Consider the following 24,196-nt stretch of genomic DNA (forward strand, 5'->3'; position numbering starts at 1 on the left):
AGCACTGCATACCAACAGGACACTCAGTACTGCATCTCCAGCCCCGCCCCGCCCCGCCCCACCCCACCCCTTGTTCGCTGTTTTTTTCACATACCATACCTCTTGATAGTAGTGCATACCGATAAATCATCTCCTGATCACTCGTTTTATCACCAAACTCCTCAATAATGCGATCCAAGTCATTTTATTACTATAACATCTAAAAAAAAAGCTCTGCAAATGTCTGTGATAATCTTTGAGCGCTGGATGCAGAAGCAGCTATCATGTTTGTTTAGCAGAGTGGAGTAGTGGTTAGGGCTCTGGGCTCTTGACCGGAGGGTCATGGGTTCAATCCCCGGTCAGGGACACTGCTGTTGTACCCTTGAGCAAGGTACTTTACCTAGATTGCTCCAGTAAAAACCCAACTGTATAAATGGGTAATTGTATGTAAAAATAATGTGATATCTTGTAACAATTTTAAGTCGCCCTGGATAAGGGCGTCTGCTAAGAAATAAATAATAATAATAAATGTCCGTGTTATCTATGTGGTGTCGGGGCTATCTGTATTCATGAGATACGCCCCCCTTTTTTTCGGCTTCTCTCGGCTCCTATCGGTCTCACCTCTGCCATTGAATGGTTTTCTCGGCTTTTTGATGATGTCGGACAGTGTCCGACATTGGACCGGAGAGGGTTAATTCTTGATCTGTGCTGCCTTTGATACAGTAGACCATTCCATCCTACTGAATCGGCTTGAAAGCACAGTAGGACTTGTCTGGCCTTGTCCTATCCAGGTTCAAATCTAATCTTTCCGATAAGTTTCAGTTCGTCTCTGTTGGGGAGGTAAAAATCAGCATTATCGGAAGTTCCACAGGGCCCCATTGTAGGTCACCTTACTGTTTTCATTATATACCGTTAGCTGACATTATCCACAGACACGGAGTGAACTTCCATTGCTATGCTGATGATACCCAGCTATATTTATACCTAAAACTCCCTAAAACTAGGAATTTCTTCTGCCTGGGTATTATTAGCTACTTGCCTTACAAAAAGGGAGACAAAACAGAACCAGGTAACTACAGACCAATGAGCCTGACTTCTATTATATGTAAACTTATGGAAACTATAATAAGATCCTGTGACAGAAATACAATGAGTTCTGGTGATAAATCTTCCTCCCGACCTGTGAGGGCGCTAAAGAACGGGAGGAGAAGTATCTGGAAGGGCTGGCCTGACAGTTCGTTTCCGGGACCGGAAAGTGGGTCAGCCTGGAAGGAAGCGAGACTCTGTTGTAAGACCGTATTGATTTGACAGGTAAACGAGGGGCAGCTGCAAGTAAAAGGCAGCTGCAACCGTTTACCTAGATATCATGCGGGATTACATATAGGGGCCGGGGTAACGCTGTTCTTTTCCTTCGTTTGGGTTAAACCAAGGACCGAGAAGGACCTAAAAATCTGTTCTGCTCTAAAAGAGCTGTGTGTGTGTGTTTGTGTGCTGGAGTGGCTGAAAACTAACTGTCTGTCTTGTTTCCGAATCACCAGACAGCTAGAACATATCCGGAGCTGTCGCACTGGGCGAACACAAGCCGGATCACCTCCTCACGTACTGTCACAACGTCCTGTGTATTCACTCACCACAATCACGACTGCACGCACCCGAGACGGGTGACCGTATTCTTGTTTCTTTTGTTCAGGACTGTATCCTGTGTTTTGTCAGCCCGAGCTTTACACATCGTTGTGTATTGCCGGGCTTATTATTTTGAGCACTAGACCAGTGCTGGCAAATAAAGCCTATTTTTCCACTGGACTACCGTTGTCTGCTCATTACTCCTGCACCGCATCACTGCTACACAGCTACCCCTCACCACCCACTTTGCCACACGTGGTGTCAGAAACGGGACCATGGACCCCGACGCGCTGGCGGAGCTGCTGCAGGCACTGGAGAGCAGACGGGACGCAGAGGAGAGAAGGAGGGAGGAGCGCTATACAGCGCTCATTGAACGGGTAGGACTGGCCGTGGCTGCGGTAACGACCCCGACTACAACACCGGTGATGTCGCCCCCAAAGGCACGGGCGATGAAGATGTCGGCGGAGGATGACCCGGAGGCGTACTTGGTGGCATTCGAGCGGCTGGCTACCGCGGCGGCTTGGCCGCGGGAGTTCTGGGCCAGCCAATTGGGACCCTGCCTGATTGGGGAGGCTCAGGCAGCTTACCAGGCCATGAGTGACCAGCACGCCACCGAGTATGACCTGGTCAAGCAGGCTATCCTCCGCCGACTCAACATTACTACCGAGACCCACCGGGCGCGGTTTCGGGAGTACCGGAGAGCCCCGGAGACACGCCCCAGGGTGGTTGCGGAGAGGTTGTGCGACCACATGGTGCATTGGCTGACCCCCGGGAAGAAGACCGTCCAGCAGATGGGGGAAGCCATTGTGCTAGAACAGTTCTGCCATGTGGTCGGCGCCGAAACCCAGGCGTGGATACGGCGCCACAACCCCGACACCCTGGAGGAGGCGGTCAAATTGGCCGAAGATTTTGAGGACTCCCTGACCTCTGCCCGGATCGGGATCCTGTCCGCCCCTGCCCTTCGGAGCAGCCGCGCTCTCTCTCCCTCTCCTCCAACATCATCGCCACCACCCCCCTCGTTCCAGGGACCCAGACCTCCCAGAGCACCGACCCCATTGGGCCCCCTTGCCTCCCCCCCATGGAGATCAAGGTTGGCCCCCAGCTGGGGTAGAGGTGCTGCCCCTGCCCCGTTGCCATACCAGCAGCGGGACAGATTTCTAACCCATGCCCCCTCTGTCCCTCCTATCTGTTTTAGGTGCCACCAGCCGGGACATCTGGCCAGGTCATGCCCCGCTGCCATGGAGTGTGACGTGGCCGCGTGCAATTGGGCACCTGAGACTGGTAAGCGTGGGGAAAATGGTCGGGAGGGGCCTTGTCTGATTAATGTGGTGTTAGGGAATGTGAAAACCCACGCATTAGTGGACACAGGGTGTGAGCAAACCTTGATTAGGACAGCTCTCCTGGGCGGTGTGTCGTGGCGGCCACGAGGTCAGGTGGCCATCTCCTGTATCCATGGAGACACGGCGGCATACCCCACATTAAAAGTATATTTATCGGTAGGACCGATAAAACGTCACCTGGTAGTTGGGGTGGCGGAAAGGTTGCCACACCCAGTTATTCTGGGCCGAGACTGGCCAAAATTCAAAGAATTGATGGAAAAAATGGCAGTCTCAGCCACACACGTAAACGTGGCAGAGAAAAAAAAAAGGAACGGATTGGTGATGTGTTTCCTTTTCACACTGAAATGTTTTCCCCTCTTTTCCGTCCTAGAAAAACGAATAAGGAGAGACGGACCGCAAAATGGGAGGGAGCGTTGTTGAGACAAGGCTGGGGTCTGGTGGGAGAGTGCTGCAATGGTAACAAACGCCAGTCGAAGGGAGTGGGAACGCAGTGTGACCGAGAGAGCGAGGTTACTGGACCGACTAGAGCAGATGTTATTCCAGCCCCTCTCGATATACCGGACCCGTGGTACTCAAGCGCGGACCTAGTGTGGGGCCAACATAACGACCCGTCACTGGTGCACGCTTGGGGACAGGTCCGGTCCATTGAAGGTAAGGATGTTGACGGCGCTGGGGCGCTAGTATATCCACACTTCAGTATCAAGGGGCAATTACTGTATAGGGTAAACCTAGCCACGGGCACAGGACAGCCTGTAACACAATTGTTGGTTCCCCCGTCTTGTCGGCTGGAGGTCATGAGGCTGGCGCATGATATCCCTTTTGCGGGGCACCTCGGAGCCGAGAAGACGAGGGAACGGATATTGGCTCGATTCTATTGGGTAGGTCTTCATACTGATGTGTCGAAATATGTAGCCACATGCCCAGACTGCCAGCGAGTAGCGCCGGGTCGAGTGCGCCCCGCCCCTTTGGTCCCACTGCCGATTATTTCCACTCCTTTCGAGCGCATTGCAATGGACATAGTCGGCCCTTTGCTACCTTCTGACTCCGGGTATACGCACATTTTAGTAGTGGTGGATTATGCAACGCGATACCCGGAGGCAGTTCCATTGAGGTCCACTAGTGCCGCTGCAATAGCCACCGAGTTAGCACAGATTATGGCCAGAGTAGGGATCCCCAAGGAGATTTTGACCGATCACGGAACTAATTTTTTGTCCAATACGTTACAGCAGGTGTACAAAATATTAAAAATACGTCCCATCAGGACGTCCGTTTATCATCCACAATCGGACGGTCTGGTGGAACGTTTTAATCAGACCTTAAAGTCGATGCTGAGGCGATTTGTAACACAAGAGCAGAAACATTGGGCATCACTTCTCCCCTACCTCCTTTTTGCAGTGAGAGAAGTGCCGCAGAGTTCAACGGGGTTCTCCCCCTTTGAGCTCCTGTACGGCCGGCAGCCTCGCGGCATTCTCGACCTGCTGAGAGAGGGGTGGGAGGAGCACAAAGGCTCGTCTAAAAATGTGGTGAAGTATGTGCTCCTACTCAGAGATCGCCTGGATTTGGTCGGTCGTTTGGCCCAAGACAACCTCAGATCGGCTCAGCACCGACAAGAGCAGCATTATAACAAAAATGCACGGATTCGAACCTTTCGACCAGGGGACAAGGTAATGCTGCTACTTCCCTCATCAGAGTCAAAACTGTGTGCTAAATGGCAGGGGCCGTATGAGGTGATTCGGGCTATAGGGAAAGTAAATTATGAAATTAGACAGCCCGATCGCCGGAATGAACGTGAAATTTACCACATTAATTTGTTGAAGCCCTGGCAGGCAAGAGAGGTCTTATTTATAGCCCCAGGCAATATGGAGGATGATTTAGGTCCCTGTCCAGAGACCCCGAGCACAAGAGCGATTTCAATGGGGGAACAATTAGTTCCGGATCAGCAAAGAGAGCTGCGTAAGCTTATTGAGGAGTTCAGTGATGTTTTTTCTGATGTGCCCGGCAGGACGAACTTAGTTGAATATGACATTATCTCTCCTCCAGGTGTCACAGTGCGAGAGAGACCGTACCGGATCCCGGAAAGTCGACGAAGTGGCGTTCGCAAAGAGGTATGGGATATGCTCGAGCTTGGAGTGATTGAACCTTCCAGGAGCGAGTGGTGCAGTCCTATTGTAATAGTGGCTAAGAAGGACGGCACCAACCGCTTCTGCGTAGATTTCAGAAAGGTGAATGCTATTGCCAAGTTCGATGCGTATCCCATGCCTCGGGTCGACGAACTTTTAGACAGACTGGGAAAAGCGAGGTTTATTTCCACTCTGGACCTGACGAAGGGATACTGGCAAATCCCTCTAACCCGCAGCTCCAGAGAGAAAACCGCATTTTCAACACCAGAGGGGCTGTTCCACTTTAAAACCATGCCATTTGGGCTACATGGTGCGCCCGCTGCCTTTCAGAGACTGATGGACCAGGTTTTACGCCCACATCATGAATATGCAGCAGCGTATATTGATGACGTGGTGATTTACAGCTCCACCTGGCGAGAGCATTTGGCTAGGGTTGCAGCCGTTCTTCAGTCTCTAAGGGCAGCCCGGCTGACAGCTAACTTGAGGAAATGTGCGTTTGCCAAGACAGAGACTCAATATTTGGGATTTTTAATGGGGAATGGAAGGGTGAGACCTGTGGTCACCAAAATCCAGGCTTTGGTTGATGCGGCGATCCCCAAAACCAAGACTCAGGTGAGGTCACTACTGGGCTTAGCCGGTTATTACCGCCGCTTCATCCCCGAGTACGCCACAGTGGTTAACCCGTTAGTCGACCTCACCAAAAAGAGTGCGCCAAATTTAATTAAATGGTCAGCTGAGTGTCAGGGGGCGTTTGATACGATTAAGCGTAAACTTTGCCAGGCCCCCACTCTTATTACCCCAGATTTCACCAAGAGATTCATCCTCCACACCGACGCCTCGGATGTAGGGTTGGGTGCAGTCTTGTCCCAAAAAGTAGCTGGAGTAGAACACCCGATATTGTACATAAGCAAAAAAATGTTACCTCGGGAACGCAACTACTCCGTAGTCGAAAAAGAGTGTTTAGCCATTAAATGGGCTACTCACTCTTTACGATACTACCTGCTGGGACACTCATTTGATCTTGTCACAGACCACGCCCCACTCAAGTGGTTAAGCACAATGAAGGACAGCAATGCCCGGATAACTCGGTGGTATCTGGCATTGCAGCCCTTCATGTACCATATGGTACACCGTGCGGGGAAAGACCACCAAAATGCGGATTATTTTTCCCGGGAGGGGGGAGCAATGGGAAAGGTAGATTTAGCCGAGTGTTCCTTCGGCTCCACTCTGAGCGGTGGGATATGTGACAGAAATACAATGAGTTCTGGTGATAAATCTTCCTCCCGACCTGTGAGGGCGCTAAAGAACGGGAGGAGAAGTATCTGGAAGGGCTGGCCTGACAGTTCGTTTCCGGGACCGGAAAGTGGGTCAGCCTGGAAGGAAGCGAGACTCTGTTGTAAGACCGTATTGATTTGACAGGTAAACGAGGGGCAGCTGCAAGTAAAAGGCAGCTGCAACCGTTTACCTAGATATCATGCGGGATTACATATAGGGGCCGGGGTAACACTGTTCTTTTCCTTTGTTTGGGTTAAACCAAGGACCGAGAAGGACCTAAAAATCTGTTCTGCTCTAAAAGAGCTGTGTGTGTGTGTTTGTGTGCTGGAGTGGCTGAAAACTAACTGTCTGTCTTGTTTCCGAATCACCAGACAGCTAGAACATATCCGGAGCTGTCGCACTGGGCGAACACAAGCCGGATCACCTCCTCACGTACTGTCACAACGTCCTGTGTATTCACTCACCACAATCACGACTGCACGCACCCGAGACGGGTGACCGTATTCTTGTTTCTTTTGTTCAGGACTGTATCCTGTGTTTTGTCAGCCCGAGCTTTACACATCGTTGTGTATTGCCGGGCTTATTATTTTGAGCACTAGACCAGTGCTGGCAAATAAAGCCTATTTTTCCACTGGACTACCGTTGTCTGCTCATTACTCCTGCACCGCATCACTGCTACACAGCTACCCCTCACCACCCACTTTGCCACAGATCCAAAATGGAAAATTACCTATATGGGAACAATATCCTGGGATAGCATAGTTTTAGGAAAGGGAGATCGTGTCTAACTAACCTGCTTGATTTTTTTTGAGGATGCAACATCGACAATGGATAATTGCAAAGCATATGACATGGCTTATTTAGATTTCCAGAAAGCTTTTGACAAAGTGAGTGGTTAACATGTAGAAAACAGAAAGTGTTGATTAGAGGAGAAACCTCAAAATGGAGCGAGGTAACCAGTGGTGTACCACAGGGATCAGTATTAGGTCCTCTGCTATTCCTACTCTACATTAATGATTTAGATTCTGGTATAGTAAGCAAACTTGTTAAATTTGCAAACGACAAAAATAGGAGAAGTGGCAAACACTGTTGCAGCAGCAAAGGTTGTTCAAAATGATCTAGACAGCATTCAGAACTGAGCAGACACATGGCAAATGACATTTAATAGAGAAAAGTGTAAAGTATTGCATGCAGGCAATACAAATGTGCATTATAAATATCATATTGCAGATACTGAAATTGAAGAAGGAATCTATGAAAAAGTTTATGTTTGACTCAGAAATGTCTTCATCTGGACAATGTGGGGAAGCTATAAAAAAAGGCCAACAAAATGCTCGGATGTATTGTGAAAAGTGTTGAATTTAAATCAAGGGAAGTAATGTTAAAACTTTACAATGCATTTGTAAGACCTCACCTAGAATATTGTGTTCAGTTCTGGTCACCTCGTTACAAAAAGGATATTGCTGCTCAATTGTGTTGACACTGAAGGGCATAAGTGCAACAGTGTTCTTGTTATGGGTTGCAAAAGTTTTTTTAGTTATCAATATGGCCGCCAAACCATGTGACCAAAATGTATCATTTTCATATCACCAGTACTTTACGTGAGTCTCTATGGTGATATAAAGTTTCATGACTGTAGTGTATTGCACCTTGGATTTATGCACGAATGTATGAAAATAGAGCCATCGTGAAACGGTTATTTGCACGCCGCGGCCATGTTTTTTAGCGAAAAAGTGTGGATTTTACAAACGGTAGAAAGGACCTGGTCATGAACATGCGTGCCAATTTAGGTGTCGATTGACGTTGCGGTTTAAGACAAGAAAATTGTTGAATATTTGGCGCCAATCCAGCGTAGCGGGCAAAGTAAATGTTCAATCGACCTCGATTGAACATATGTTTTTTATAGGCCATTGCTGCACTATCTGCTGCCATTGTCACAGTTCCACCTTAAGTTGTTTTTAAAGGCAAGAGTTTTGAAAAATTCTCAATTTCCACGAAATCCAATATGGCGGTCGAACCATGTGACTTTTTCATTCGGGGACGCCAGTCTGGTAGTCCAGCCATAGGCATTTACTTACGTATGCGTTTACATAACTCTGCGATGATGTTTGGGAAGAATAATAATAATAATAATCATCACAGCAATAACAATAGGCTTCCCCAGCCTTTGGCTTGGAAGCCAAATTATCCCAGGCTTAAAAGGCATGTCGTTGAATCCATTCAGTCTTGAACAAAGAAGACTACACGTGGATCTGATTCAAGCATTCAAAATCCTAAAAGGTATAGATAATGTTGATCCAGGGGACTTTTTTGTCCTGAAAAAAGAAACCAGGACCAGGGGTCACAAATGGAGATAGATAAAGGGGCATTCAGAACAGAAAATAGGAGGCACTTTTTTTACACAGAGAATTGTGAGGGTATGGAACCAACTCTCCAGTAATGTTGTTGAAGCGGACACCCTGTGATCCTTCAAGAAGCTGCATGATGAGACTCTGGGATCAATAAGCTACTAACAACCAAACGAGCAAGATGGGCTGAATGGCCTCCTCTCGTTTGTAAATTTTATGTTCTTATGTTATGTTCTTATATCAAGCATTGGATGTCACAGAATTTTCTAAGGTTGAATTCAGATAAAACAGCGGTTGTGCTAGTGGGATCACAGAACCAACTAAAAGGAAAGCTGGGACCCTCGACCCTTGCAGTCTCTCATCAAAACTTAAACTAGAAATTAAGAGTTTGGGGGTCATCTTTTGATCCTGATCTCTCATTTGAGACTCATATTAGGGAAGTTACTAAAGTATCTTTTTACCATTTGAGAAATATAGCCAAACTTAGACCAATTATTTCTGTATCTGATGCTGAGAGACTAATGCATGCCTTTGTTTCATCTAGAATTGATTATGGGAATGCATTTTTTCTGGTGTCCCAAAGCATGTGGTATCCCGCTTGCATCTTGTTCAGAATACCGCCACTAGAATTCTAACTAAAACCAGGAAAAGTGAACATATTACCCCTGTTTTGGCCTCTACGCTGGCTCCTTGTGCCGTATAGAATTGATTAAGATTTTGCTGTTAACTTACAGGGTCAGTAACTCCTGCTGTATCTGGTTATTCCTAGGGTCAACAAAAAGCAACACGGGAGGTAGGGCTTTTTCTTGTAGAGCTTGTAAGAAATCATGGAATGCTCTGCCTTCATTTGTCAGGGAAGCTGGGACCATTACAGTCAAGACTAAAAACGCACTTTTATAAAATGGCTTTCTTATCTTAGTGGGTTTAAATGTAACTTGAAATTGCTGCTTTTGTATTGTGTGTATACTGTTATTTAAATGGTCTGACTGTGGCAGTTTGTATGTGTGAAATGCTATACAAATGCATTGTGGTTTGTTCTTTTTTCTGCTATGTACTGTACAGTGCTTTGTGATACTTTTGTATAAAAAGCAGTAAATAAATGCAATAAATAAATAAAATAAATAAATATGTATTTGGTGGGATATACTGGAACTGGAGTATTCCAGCACCTGACTTTATGAGAACAGGGCGGAAGGCTATCCAGAGACATAGCTCCTCTGGTACCAAATAGCAGACAGTTTCTCGCAGGCTTGGACAGACAGGAGTATTGATTACCTTGTTAGAAACGTGCCCCCTATCCACCCCTCTCTCCCTGTGGCCCTAGGGCAGTAGCTTGTGCTAACTGACCCTGCACAGTCGAGAGCCGAGACTGTTTGGTGGATGTTTTCCAAGCCCACGGCTTCCAGTCGATCAAGCTCCGTTTAATGTCTAGTTCAGCAACAAAGACGCTTTGTTTATTTGGTAAGTCATGCAGTCTTTGACACATTTGTGTCTGTCTTTTCTCCATTATATGTGTTTTTTTTTAGAGATTAATGGATTAAATAGATTGCCGAGTGCCTTGGCTTTTATTTCGATTTGATTAAATCGTCCTGTTTGGAGACACCTATTGTTTTACTAGCACATACATGTTTTCCGTTCTATTCGTTTTTTGCTTCTTGCTTTTGAATATGAAAGTGTCCTCAATGCATAAATTATTGTTGATTTATTACTTTTCCGAAATAAGATTAAGAAATCAATTACATGTAACAACAAACAGAGGAAACACACCCCAGGACTGCCTCTAGAATGACCCCTTTGCAAATCTGTAAAGTGTGACATGCGTAAAGGAGCTACCACTATATCTATTAAATAAACAGAAAGGTATTACTGATGTAGACACACAGGGCAGATGGTCATGTACCTGATGAAGAAGCAGCAGAAGATCAAACTGAGTACTAAGATGAAGATCCCTGTTCCGAAGATGACCATGTAAATGTTCGACGGGATGTCCAGGAAGGTGATTGGAGGCATCGTGCACGATTTATTTGAGTAAATCAGCCCCAAACCACAGAAACATCCTAAAAAGAACAGGGGTAGACAGCATTATTTCATGTATTTATCATGTACTGATTAACTGTGATATCAACCTGATGGACCATCTCGTGATACACAACCATTAGCACTACATAGCTGTTTGTGGTGCACCGAATGGTTTGTGAATGAAGAAGTGTCCTTCATTTAATGCTAATTTTAGCTTACCACACAAAATAAAAGTAGCCCACCATGATCATCTCATGTATAGTTCTATATCCACTTTGTTTCAATTTTATTTTTAGAATTGTTTATGTGAACTCTATGCCCCTGTCCACACTATGCATTTAAACCGTATTAGTTGCTTTTAAACCGGCTTAAAAGTGCTAAATACGGTTTGCGTCCACACTACGCAGGGTTTAATATACTCGAAAACTGGACTCAAGACCACCTCAGGGGTAGTCTCGAGTCTGGTTCTAAATTAGATTGCATCAGGTAGTACGGTTTATCAGAAGTGTGGACGCTGAAATACCGAACTACATTTTTTGTCTACCCTCCAATATCCCAAAATGCTTTCTGATATGTTTGGCGAAATACTCAGAACAGGTGCCTGAATTATTTGCTATCAATGTACACTCCGCACTGGGTATTCATTTGTATGTTTAAAAAAAATAAAAAATCTGTCAGGACATCTCTCTTAAACTAGTGGGGAAAACAACAAAAGCACAACATTAAAATTAGGCAACTGCAAAAATGAAAAAAGTAGGATCTGTGATGAAAAATTCACGTAATTTGGCAGCTCTGTTTGTTTGTTTGAAATAAAATTGGCTCAGGCAAGATATGAAGGTAAAAACAAAGATTGTTTTGTAATTAACAGTTTTAATTATGAAACAGAATCTGCTCAATTTGTTAAAAATAAAAACTGAAAACTTCAAGCCCTGCTTTTGTGTGTTCGTATTAACTTTTTCCAAAATACTTGTTTTATTTCTTTTTAGCAATATGGACCTCTATTATCAGAAGTGATGATACTGGAACCTCAGAAAAAATACAAAAACACACATTTGGTTGATATTTTATTTGATGGACTCTGTACAGATTTTAGGGCAGAAGTTAAAACCGTAGGTGTTATATTTGATAGAGACCTCTCTTTCGAAGCACACATTAAAAATGTTACAAAAATTTCCTTTTTGCATATAAGAAATATTGCAAGACGGAGAGGTATTCTCTCCAAGCAGGATGTAGAGAGATTAATGCATGCTTTTATATCCTATAGGATTGATTATTGATGGTATTTTTATTGGGACAAGCCACAACATTATTTCTCGCCTCCAACCTGTACAAAATACTCGGGTCAAGAGGCGAAAGCATATCACCCTCGTGCTGGCATCCTCGCATTGGCTCCCTGTTAGTTGCAGAATAGATTTTAAGGTGTTGCTGTTAACTTAAGGCTTTAAATGGTCTTGCTCCTCTATACCTTAAAGATCTTTTGGAACCCTATGTCTCTAATCGCCTGCTCCGATCACTGGATGCTGGGTTACTGTCTGTACCTATTATCCAGAAAAAATCTCATGTGGTAGATCTTTTAGTTATATGGTACCTAAATTATGGAACAACTTGCCTATCGCAATTAGAGAAGCCCCTTCAGCTGATGCCTTCAAAACCATAATAAAACCAATTTTTATAGCCTGGCATTCTCCTCTAGATGAGCTGATAGTATCTTGTCTCCATATTCCCACTCTTTTTAAAACAAGATTAAAAAGATGTTTTTATAATATAGCTAGTGTTCCACGTTTTCGGTTTTTATCTTTGAAAATAAAATCTGGGAATGTTTTTTTGTTTATTTTACATATATTAAAAGTAGGGCTAAAAATCAGTAAAAAATTGTTTTTAATAGAAACATCGGTAAAAAATCAGGGGGGAAAAAATCTCAGTATACACACTTTACATGTGAAACATGATGAGTAGCAGTTCTGGTTTCTAATCAATAATGTCCCTGGCATTTATGATGAGCAGAATCTGTGCAAGTCAAAGTCACGGATTCTCAAGTTAGCTGGTACTTTGCAAACGTTTGGGCAATCGCTGTGCTGACTTAAATAGTATCCTCAGAAGGTATGAACATGACATCAGCACAAAACAGGCCAGGTTTATTTGCCTTAAAATCATAAAAAGAAAAGAAAATTGACAGAACTGGGTGCTGCACGCCATCGGGAGAATCGTCAAAAATCACACTGGACATTCCTATCATTTACCAACTAAAGCATCACCAAATATTTAGCTGATGGACAGACAGTACTGTCGCACAAAGTCACCAATACATACCTCTCTGCAATAAACAGTGGCTGTCCAGCAAAGCACAGCACTCTGACAAACTCATTAACACAGTCATTCTGTGCTTTCTTTTTATTAAAGTTAAAAATTGTAATTATTCGGTTAAATTTGGAATAAACCGCAAACGTGGAACACTAAATATAGCTTATATATTTACCCCCCTTTTTTCTTTTTTTTTACATGTTTTGTTTTTATTCTGTTCTTTTTTACTGCTTTGTGACAGGATGACAGAGGTTGAGACTCAGAGACAGTTTGAAAGTTCAAAATAAACCTTTTTAATAAACAAAAAATACAAAATAAACAGGCACAAGGGCCAAACAAAAAGGTTTCAAACAGAAAATACACACAAAACAAAACTTACAAATAAAGCTTCCAGGCTGGGCGTTGCCTTCACTGGTTTCAAAAACAAAAACACAGCACACACAAAAACACTCTTCCTCTCCTTCTAGAACTCTCTCTCTAATGGGAGGCTGAGGCCTCCTTTTATGCCAGGTGACTGGGTCCTTAATAGAATAATTAACTGATTGGTCCCCCCTGACGCAATCAACCTGGGCAGGGAGGAGAATTTAACTCCATCCCTACCAGTATTGCCAAGGGCAGAGCCCTGCTCTGCCACATGCTTATTGTTGTTTTTGTAATACATACTGTTTTTATCCTTGGAAAATGCTTTGTGGCGACCTGTCGTGGAAGGTGCCGTCCTTCAGGGTTTTGTTATTGTTTTGTTTCTAAAATATTTTTAATATTTTATTTATTTTTGTTATTTCAGAATAAAACGGCGCACGCACCATTGCACCGTACCTGCAGTGTTTCTTTGTTTTTTTCCTGCATTCTGGCCTGCCGTCACCACATCGGCTGCCCCATCACACGTGGAGTCCTGCGCGGGATTGCAGCGCCTCCAGGACCCAGGCCAGAAAAATGTAACCCCATATCATATGGGAGATACTGAAATTGAAGAAGGGAACTATGAAAAAGACCTAGGAGTTTATGTTGACTCAGAAATGTCTTCATCTAGACAATGTGGGGAAGCTATAAAAAAAAAGGCCAACAAGATGCTTGGATATATTGTGAGAAGTTTTGAATTTAAATAAAGGGAAGTAAAACTTTACAATGCATTAGTAAGACCTCACCTAGAATACTGTGTTAAGTTCTGGTCACCTCGTTACAAAAAGGATATTGCTGCTCTAGAAAGAGTGCAAAGAAGAGCAACCAGAATTATCCCGGGTTTAACAGGCATGTCGTATGCAGACAGGCTAAAAGAATTGAATTTATTCAGTCTTGAACAAAGAAGACTACGCGGCGATCTGATTCAAACATTCAAAATCCTAAAAGGTATAGACAATGTCGACCCAGGGGACTTCTTTGACTTGAAAAAAGAAACAAGGACTAGGGGTCACAAATGGAGATTAGATAAAGGGGCATTCAGAACAGAAAATAGGAGGCACTTTTTTACACAGAGAATTGTGAGGGTTCAATTGGCCATTCTAAATTTATAAAAAAAAAAATCCTCAACAGCCAATCAGCATGCAGAATCCAAACATTCTGTTTTATAAATTAAGATTATAGCTGGAGATTTGTAGCTTCGATTGTGGTGGGACCTCAACATCAGGGATGTGCTGTAGAATCACAGATTATTAAGTCACATAAACCAATTTAAAAATAAAAGTCTGTTTTTTTTTCCTCTCTGCAAATTTAAACTAGAAACGTTCATTAAAACTCCAATTTTAAAATAACTTTGCTCACAGAAACAGGCCCATCCATCACATTAAAACAAAGAAAGGGAAGTCTACGGTTATTCTTAGTATTATAGTGATTTTTTATGTGCTTATTTTTCAGTCAGCTATACTGTTTATTGTGTGGTCCGCTGAAATAAACAAAGAATTCAGGTGATATGCAAACAAAAAAGTATGAGATCCACTGCTCTAGAAGCTGCATGTAACATCAGACAGACAGCAGCCACAAACCGCCGGCGCAGCAAGCTCTGAGATATGAGAACGTAGCAAGGTGACATTTGCGTAGAACTTTCTGAAGGGACCCCTAAACCGGTTACTAAGCAACCCAGTTCAAAACTTTTAGTATGTCAGTTAATATGCCACAATAAACTGTCAGCAAAATATAGTATTAAGAACAAAGAATTAATTTAAAAAATTTAACAGGAAAACACACACGTTATTGAAATAATATTTTATAAACAGTCAGGGAATATCCATCATTAATTAATTTATTAAAAAACCTAGTATTATACCTTTTGACGTAGCGCCGTAGCACTGCCTCCAAAATAGTAGCTGCTACGGCCAAATCGTACACATTGGCATCTCTGTAGGGTATGACAGTAAGGACCCCAATGGTGTTCTTCACAGTGCCATTTAACGCTCCAGCCATGCTGTTCTTAAATTAACCATCTTGAGAATACATTAACCATACTGTTAATTAACCAGTGAATTATTTCCTGAATGGCACCTCATACTAACTTAATGTGCTTCACGTTATTTTATTTATTTGCTTATTTATTTTTTAATAAAAGGTTACTTATGTTATCTTTTGGGTAAGAAACTGTATCTGCACAATAACTGTAGATAAAGCATTCCATACTGGAAACCACATGTTCATTATTAATGATTCTGAGTTATCACTGACATAAGCCAACAGGATGTTGTTCAGGGCTCTACGCTAAACTGTTTTTTTAGGCGCATATGTGCACCCAAGTTAAATATAGGTGCACACTGAAAGATTTAGGGGCATAAAAAAAATAAAATACAATTTTGCTCAAATTTATTGTTGAATATCTACAAATCTTTTTTCCTCCTTTCTTACATAACACTTAGCACTAATACTTTTGCATCAACAAAATATAATTGTTTTTAACTGCCTGGTAGCATCTTCCTCAGAACGTGCTACTTGCCTGTTTTATGGCAGGCTGCATGGTAGTGGGATGGTCTGGCTGACGTTTCTGGATGTATGCATCTATGCACATTACATGCCGTTTTGACCACAGTGTTTTAATATATTTCGCTTCTGAACTTCTGGCTCCCTATTAAGAATGCATGCCATCAGTTCCTCTGCATTCTGACAAAACATGTAAAACATGGCTTTTTTAACACTGTCAAACTTAAGCCAGTGAAAATCTTTTAGCCACTGTTGGTTGAACTTGTATGTTCTTTTGCTACTCGTCGTCAACTGTGAACACACTGTATCTAAGTAACCAAGCCCTTTTCGAAGTTCCCTGTTCGCTTAATTCTTCTGACATACTTTCATTGTTCATTTCTTGTAAAGACGCCGACATATCTATCACATCAAAATAATTTGCTATTTTCCTCATCTTGGTTTGACAAGTTTTCAAACTGTCTGGAAACGAGTAGCTGTCGCACTGATAAATCAGTTAAATTGGCAGGGTATGGGATTTGTAGTTTTTAATGTGTGATTAAGTAAGAAATAACCCATGACAGGGTGTGTGGTAAAACAATTCTTACTGCATGGCCTGCGGCCTTGTGTCTTCAGCCACCCAGGAAGTGCGATAAGAATCGTCTTACTGCACACCCTGAAGTGGGTTATTTCGCTTATAAAATGGCTATTTTTTTTGGAAAATAATTACATAAACTAGCTTTTTTTAAAGGAAAAAAATTAAATGTATTATGTATCCTTCCACTGAAAAAAGAAAATAGTCCATGAATTCATATATTTTGTACTTTCTTTATTTGCCATGCACATTGCATTGAACATTCCCATTTATAGTATAATTTCAGACAAAATGGTATTTGGGAATTGAAAGCAGACTGATTTCCCACATCTGAGGGAGGATTCACTGAACAGCCACACACTGCACTGGCACGTGATATCGAGGGAGGAGCTTCCGAGGTTTTTTTTTTTGTGCGTGTAGGAAATGATCCTACTCAGGTTTTGCGGTCTTCAAGAGAAGCTGACCAACAATTTCAGAGGCTGTTTTCATACCGATGGCCGGTAACCGACATAATTTCCCTAGATTGTAAACCAGCATTAGATGGTATGTGGACTAAACGACTTCCATGTCAATTTGTGCAGTCCTTCTCGTCCGCGGCGAGCACAACAGAATTCTATGCCAAACCCGACCTTGTTTAAAAGCACAACGGTTATGTCAGAAGAGACCAGGAGAGATTTTATTTTTGTTTTAAATATGTTTCTGAAATCGGAGGGTAGTGGTGAGATGTATCTGTCTCATTTAAACATTGCATACTCACTAGTCAGTTTTATAAGGCAATATTTAGTTTATATATATATATATATATATATATATATATATATATATATATATATATATATATATATATATAGTATATTCAATAAATATATAACATTTAAATAAATAAACAAAATTCATTCAAAAGTTGTGCATGCTGGGGAGGCCAAATCTAGACTGATCCTCAGAGCCAGCATTGCATGATAATATAAATATAAGTTTATATAATATACTGTTAATTAGAATTAATACAGATTCAAAGATAGAAGTAAAAAATATGTCACAATATATAAAACACCATTACATCATGTAAGAATAAATCATGGATTTGAATATAAACAATAACAAGTAGTTGTCATGCCGTCAAAAACCTATAAATACCTCCAATGTTTTGATTTAAACACAGGCTCCCTTGAGAAGGATATGTACAACATATCGAAACGTCGGGCAGCTGGCTCTTTGAGTTAATAGATAGATAGACAGACAGACAGACAGTATTGCTTTGCAAGCAAGCTGGTATAATTTAGAATGCTTCTCCCTACGCCCCGTCAAAACAATGAACTGACGCAGTTAACACAATATACATTAGAACAAATAAATGCATTTTAACCCCAAAACTATTATAGAACAAACCGTAAAAGAAAGAAATCTACTTACCGTTACACCACTGGAATGGGTGCATCAATAAACCAGGGGCAGTTCTTAACGGGAGAATATTTGTTTGAAGACCCCCTGCACGTCGTGACAACAACAAAACCACAGCTCTCTTAGTTATTGTTCCTACACCCACAGCCGTGCCGCAATATCTGACAGTCCACTCTATCTTTTCTCTTTGGTAGATTTCAGCAAAATATATCTACGGTAGATCTATATATATTCCAGTACCAGTACTGTAGTCCTCTGTACGGAATTTTATTTTGTGTGTGTGTGTAAAGACGCAATCCTTGTTAAACGCTAAATTATGACGAAGAAATGGTGTGCTTTATGTTTTGCAATAATCCATCGCCTTATAAATCGACTTTTGGGTAATATTAGCAATATAGCTCTATATAGCAATATAGCTCAATATTAGCAATATAGCTCAATTTTTAATGTCTCGTAAATGTTTTTTCGCCCACGAAATCTGCTATTCGTTAATCACACAACATATATTCCATTCGCTTCTTCCAATGTGTGGCTTGCTGAAATTCTCTCATAACTGCACACGCCAACTGCAAGATGAATGACGCGCCCCTGTCATGCAAATTTTGCCCCCCTGCCAAATTTGTCCCCCCCTGAGTCATGTGACATGTCAGCGTTCTGTTGCTATGCGCGTCACTGCTTTTGCTCCACAGATCTTGACACTGACAGTTGGAGTTCGTTGGTGCCGTCGTACAATTGTAATCAAATAATTTCTCTTTTTACAGGACAAATTTGTAATACTGTGTTTTTTCCCCCTCAGAAAACTACATTTATCAATCGATATGGATCACTTGAGAGCGGTATATCGCTACCTCAGCACAGGTGAGTATCCTGAACAAGCCACCAAAGAGGAGAAGAGGGGTATCAGAAAGAAAGCCAGTACATTCGTTTTGAAAGGTAAAAAGAAATATATATATATATATATCGAAAATTAATATTAATACATTATAAGTTATTGAAGCCGTCCTGTATTTTTGAAGATGTACATAGACATTTAAATAAATGATAAACGTGTGTGTGTAATATATATATATAATATGAAAGAAAATGTTTAAAAGATTAAAACATCTCTCTATATATAACTAATAGCAGAAATGTGAGTACAAGAAAACAGAATTTGTATTAAAGAATATATATATTATGTAACTTAAGAGTCTAAGAAATGACCATTATAAAGGGCAGAGACAGTTTTCCACATGTCAGTATTGTCAGTGGTTCTGATTCTTTTTAATAGGTTTTAGCTCATTCTTTTTAAAAACATTCATTTAAAAACCTCCACTCATTGAAGTATTTACTGTAGTATTATCTTTACTTTTGTTTTATCTGTCAGGTAAGTACCTGTATGTCCCTGAGAAGAATGGAGAGTGTCTCTGTAGGGTTGTGACCGATGAAGAGGAGAAGACTGCCATTCTCAATGAAGTTCACGCAGGACACTTTGGGATCAAGAGAATGATGGGGAAAATCATTCAACGATTTTACTGGAAAGGGATTGTAAAGGACGTGGAGCAATGGGTACTTTTTTATTTTTTAAAAACCTAATTTTTTTGCTTCTTGTCGCTTTTCCATTCATGATTTAAGTATTACTTGTTTCATCATTACTGTTTCCCTTAAGATCCTGAATTGTGAAGCATGCCAGAGATTTGAGAGGGTGAAGACTGTTGCCCCAGAACTGAAGCCAATCAAAGTTGTTTCTCCATGGTACATGATTGGTGAGTATTACATCATTAAACTTTTATAGTGAGGTCAGACAAAGAATGGAAGAACATACGTAATTTAAATGTAGTCTGTAATATGTAGAAAACTAAGAGCTTAGTCTGGTAACAAACTTTCTTGATAGCCAGTTAAACAGATTGTAAGCATGTGCTCACAAAACATCATTTGACAACAGGTTGCAGTTTACAGACTAATTAGAGCAAGTGTCACATGACATCCATCTGTAATGTGATTAATGTGTCATCCACAGGGGGTGGAAATCTGCTATGTTTTGTACAGATAGGTGCATCAGGACAATTTCTAGTACAAAAAGATGCAACACCCATTGACAACAATGACTGCCCCCCCCCCCCCCCCCCCAAAAAAAAAGGGTGCCCCATTTAAATGTGTTTGACTCTTTGGGAATTAATAATAACCATGATTTCCGTTCCCAGGTCGTATCACTGCTGCAGTACAGTGGAAAGACAGTTTGGATCGGGTGGCCACATGTACAGCAGCAGCAGGGATGTAGTGACTGTGGACTGTTTACCATCGCAAACAGCCTCACACTCTGCATGGGTGAAGATCCAGGTAAGTTATGATCAAAAGCAAGTGCGTGATCATCTTTTTTCTTGTTTTGTAGCTGGATCTCTTACTCCTTTCCCGAGCTGTGAGAGAACTCCCCTCCCAGAGGTACATTTCTGTGATGTGGAGGTCTACTGCACATGCAGGAGACCATACAGGATTGCACTGGAGCTGATGGTGGAATGCGGGAGGTGTGGCGAATGGTTCCATGGCCAGTGTGAAGATCTACAGCCAGATGACCTCATAAGTATGGAGGAGTATATGTGCTCCATTTGCAGAGTTACACACATGGGTAAGCATGTAAGTAAAGGTGAAACAGATTTATTATTTTGTTTTTTACTATGTTTTTTTGAACATTTTATACTAAGCATTCCAGCTTAGTATATTATACTAACACTAAAATTTGGTAATGCCTGTCAAACAACTTTACCATAATTTATAGCTATTTACATATATACAGTAGGGCATTGTTAATAAGGCTCATTGTCTTCAGTGTTTATTTTTCATGAGCACACAACTACTTATTTTGAAGACTTTTTTTTTTCAGGAGACCTTGATTCTGTATTGAGACGTTTTTATTTGGAGAAATATTGCAGATGCTTTTGCACTTTCATTTTTAATTGGTATGGTAGTCTTAGTTTCTGAGCTACTGAATTATTGCCTGACTTGAGTATTTCCAGGGCAGAGATATCCAAAGTAAACTGGATGTCAGTTCTAACACCCATCTTGTTTAATGTAGTTATTGTGAACCAGCTGGGGGAGGGGTTGATTCACTGTATTGAAGTGAAATTGTGCCAAATAAGGTGGGTGTAACATGATATAAAAGTACAGTAAATGTAATTCTGAAGTAATAAACAACTTCACATTTTACATGTACATGTTTCAGACAGTACATGTAATGCTTCAATTTCAAATTCGATTTCCATTCCTATTAAATGATATTAGACAATTACATACTATACAAGTTAACAGTATGAAATGTCATTTTTAGACAGACAGCCTCTTTAAAGTCCTTCTTTTTTTGTGGGTTATGTGAGAAGGCATTTTAAAGTTCTGTTAAACCTGCTCCTAACACCCCACTCCATAGGTCAGGACCTTGACGTGGTGAGTGGGCTTTTTACCAAAGCTGACCTACAGTATAGCTGCTTTTTTTTTTTTTTTTTTTTCACCACTGCTTACGCATTAAGTCCTGGATAGCACTTTAGAATGGAAATATGCAATCTGATCATGTACTGATCATGTTTTATTGTGAAGAATACAGAAAATAAAGTTTGTTACATTTTTCAACATGTTGTGCCTTTTTTGTGAATGTCTTTCTGGTTCTGACTACTACAACTGATACACAACTCACTAAATGATTGAGTTCAGATTTCTGCTCGCCATGCAGTGCTCTGTTAAGGGTTCACCAGCACTAAGACTGGACAACTCGGATCTAGATTGACTTCTACTCTAGCATTTACACAAATCTGACATCCTCTATGCTTCATTAGTTAAGAGCCTGAATTATAGACACTAAAGTCAGGGACAATATGTAGTGGTTAACAATCACATTGCTCCTAGTTCCAAATTTGTACTTTTGAGTGTTCGAAGTTATGGAAGAAACATTCATATTTTATAGCATATGATATAATTTGGCTTCATACATATTTAACAAATGCATATACAGTATTACTGATAACAAAGGAACAACAACCAATCTGCAGACCTGCTTTGAGAAATGACAGGCTCCATTCCAGGATGATGCCAATGATCTGACAAACACTGTAGGAAGTGGCAACACATACAATGAGGGTGTATTACTTCATTTTTTTATGACAAGTTATATGGTTAAACTAAGAGAAATTTGTTTGCAGATTTAGTGCAAGAACATGCATGAATAATGCTAAAGATTAAACCTTTTGACCTGTTAATTCCTTTAATTTTTAACATTCCCTAAATATTTCTCACAATATACACTGAAGCTACTGTATAACCTATATTAATCATACTGCCTTATTGGAGTAAATAACAATATTTGTTGATCACAAACTTATTGGCACATTTTCAATTAAAGTCTGTAAGTTAAGGTTAGTCTTAATTGAGTTAGTCACTATTAATCAATTAGAAACCGCTACTTATCAATTTAGCAATATTATTAAAAAAAAAAACATTAGCTGTAAAACATGCACAGAAACTGAAGCAAAATAGTTTGTGCACTTAGCACAGCATGGTCAAAACAAAGGAGTTGGATCTAGATGTGAGAAAACCACTTGTTACAGTAACTACTACAGCAGAAGGGGAATCGATAAAGAGCGTTGTTGATAAAAAAAATCGTAATACAAAAATCCACAATAATCAAGAAGTATTTGAAGACTAATTCAACTGAAACGATGGAAAGAAGTGGACGTCCCAGGAAAATTACGACTATAGCATAAAGAATTGTTCGAGCAGCTCGCAAAAATCCACCATTAACAGCCAAGAATTTAAAGAAACATCTGGTATTGCAGTGTATGAAATAACTATACAAAGTCATCTAAACACAAAAGGCTTATACGCGACCTTAATGGTAACCAGATTTGACAACAATTCAAATAAAAAAAATAAAAAAATAAAAAGCGTCTTGAATGATCTTTAATTAAGGGTGTCAAAAATTGTGTCTGCAACTGTATGTAATCATGACAACTCCCTGATTGTGATCCATAAATATAGCAAGACTAAACATCAACATGACTACCCACAAATGTGTAGAAATTATTACCAGACTATACTTCTAACTTATTGTTTGTTATAAACATTTTGTTTATTTGAAAAGTTACAATTTTAATATAACGTTTGCGTTACAGTTGTGATCATTTAAGCTGTTCTACTTTATTATTATTATTTATTAGCATATATATGTAATTAAACAATATTTAATGTATTTTATATTTACTGTAAAAGCTATTATGTAATCACGTGAAGAGCAATCAAATGCAATACAACCATTTATGATACAAAAAACATTGTTAAATATTAAAAAATAAATCTAATAATAATACGAATAAATGTAAAAAAACACGCAAACGTAATTTTCAGTAAGTAAAACAAAAGCAATCAAATTAAATACAACCATTTATGATACAAAAAACATTGATAAATATAAAAAAATAAATAGAATACGAATAAATGCCAATAAAAAAGCAAACGTAACTTTCAGTAAGTAAAATGCCGAGATATTTTACCCTATCCTCTCTTCGCATCGCGAAACTTAATCGTCACGTGACTCGTACGCCTAATATGTCACATGACTCAGGGGGGGACAAATTTGGCAGGGGGGCGAAATTTGCCATGACACCCCCAGCCAATCTCGGTCAGCCGCCTCCTCAGTTGATCCTAATCAAATTAGTCATTCTTTTAATATACAGCAATTAACAACAGGATAAGACTACGTCGAGTTCCAATGAAAACAATTGTGCTAGTAGTACAGCACTTCAAGCCTATAGTTCTCTTGTCCAACACTGCCGATATTGACAACAGAACTGGCAGAAGGCACGTGTGTGTGGGGTGTCGTGTTAAAAAAAAAAAGTTACTATTTTAACATGTCTTTTTTTCCAGATTTAACTTAAATTTTGTATTTTTTCCCCAGATTTATAAATGTTGTGAAAATAAATAAAGATTGTTTTAAATGTGTACATTCAGATATAATTTAAAAATCGAGTTACAAGATTTAACATTTAGCTAAATATTTAACTAAATATTAAATCTCTAACAAGATTAACATGTAGCTAAATATTTAACTGCCCAGCTAAATCAGGGGTTGTACCAACAGTCTGGAAAATTGCAAACGTAATACCGATCCACAAAAAGGGAGACAAAGCCGAACCAGGTAACTACAGACCAATAAGCCTGACTTCTATTATATGTAAACTTATGGAAACTATAATAAGATCCAAAATGGAAAATTACCTATATGGGAACAATATCCTGGGAGACACCCAGCATGGTTTTAGGAAAGGGAGATCGTGTCTAACTAACCTGCTTGATTTT

At 40.7% G+C, this 24,196-nt stretch overlaps 1 protein-coding gene across 1 annotated transcript in view; it reads right to left on the reverse strand.

The window, feature by feature from the left end:
• LOC117397703 (RING finger protein 122) overlaps positions 1-18,465 on the reverse strand; it is a 57,379-nt gene extending 38,914 nt beyond the window's left edge. The window contains exons 1-2 of the mRNA XM_059013631.1: positions 17,891-18,465; positions 10,586-10,742 (exon numbers count right to left, since the gene is read on the reverse strand). Of these exons, the coding sequence (XP_058869614.1) occupies positions 10,586-10,742; positions 17,891-17,915 (182 nt within the window). The 5' untranslated portion in view covers positions 17,916-18,465. The remainder of the gene's footprint in view (positions 1-10,585; positions 10,743-17,890) is intronic.
• Between the last annotated feature and the right edge of the window lie 5,731 nt (positions 18,466-24,196).

Source organism: Acipenser ruthenus, chromosome 46, assembly GCF_902713425.1.
Source record: "Acipenser ruthenus chromosome 46, fAciRut3.2 maternal haplotype, whole genome shotgun sequence".
Taxonomy (NCBI): domain Eukaryota; kingdom Metazoa; phylum Chordata; class Actinopteri; order Acipenseriformes; family Acipenseridae; genus Acipenser; species Acipenser ruthenus.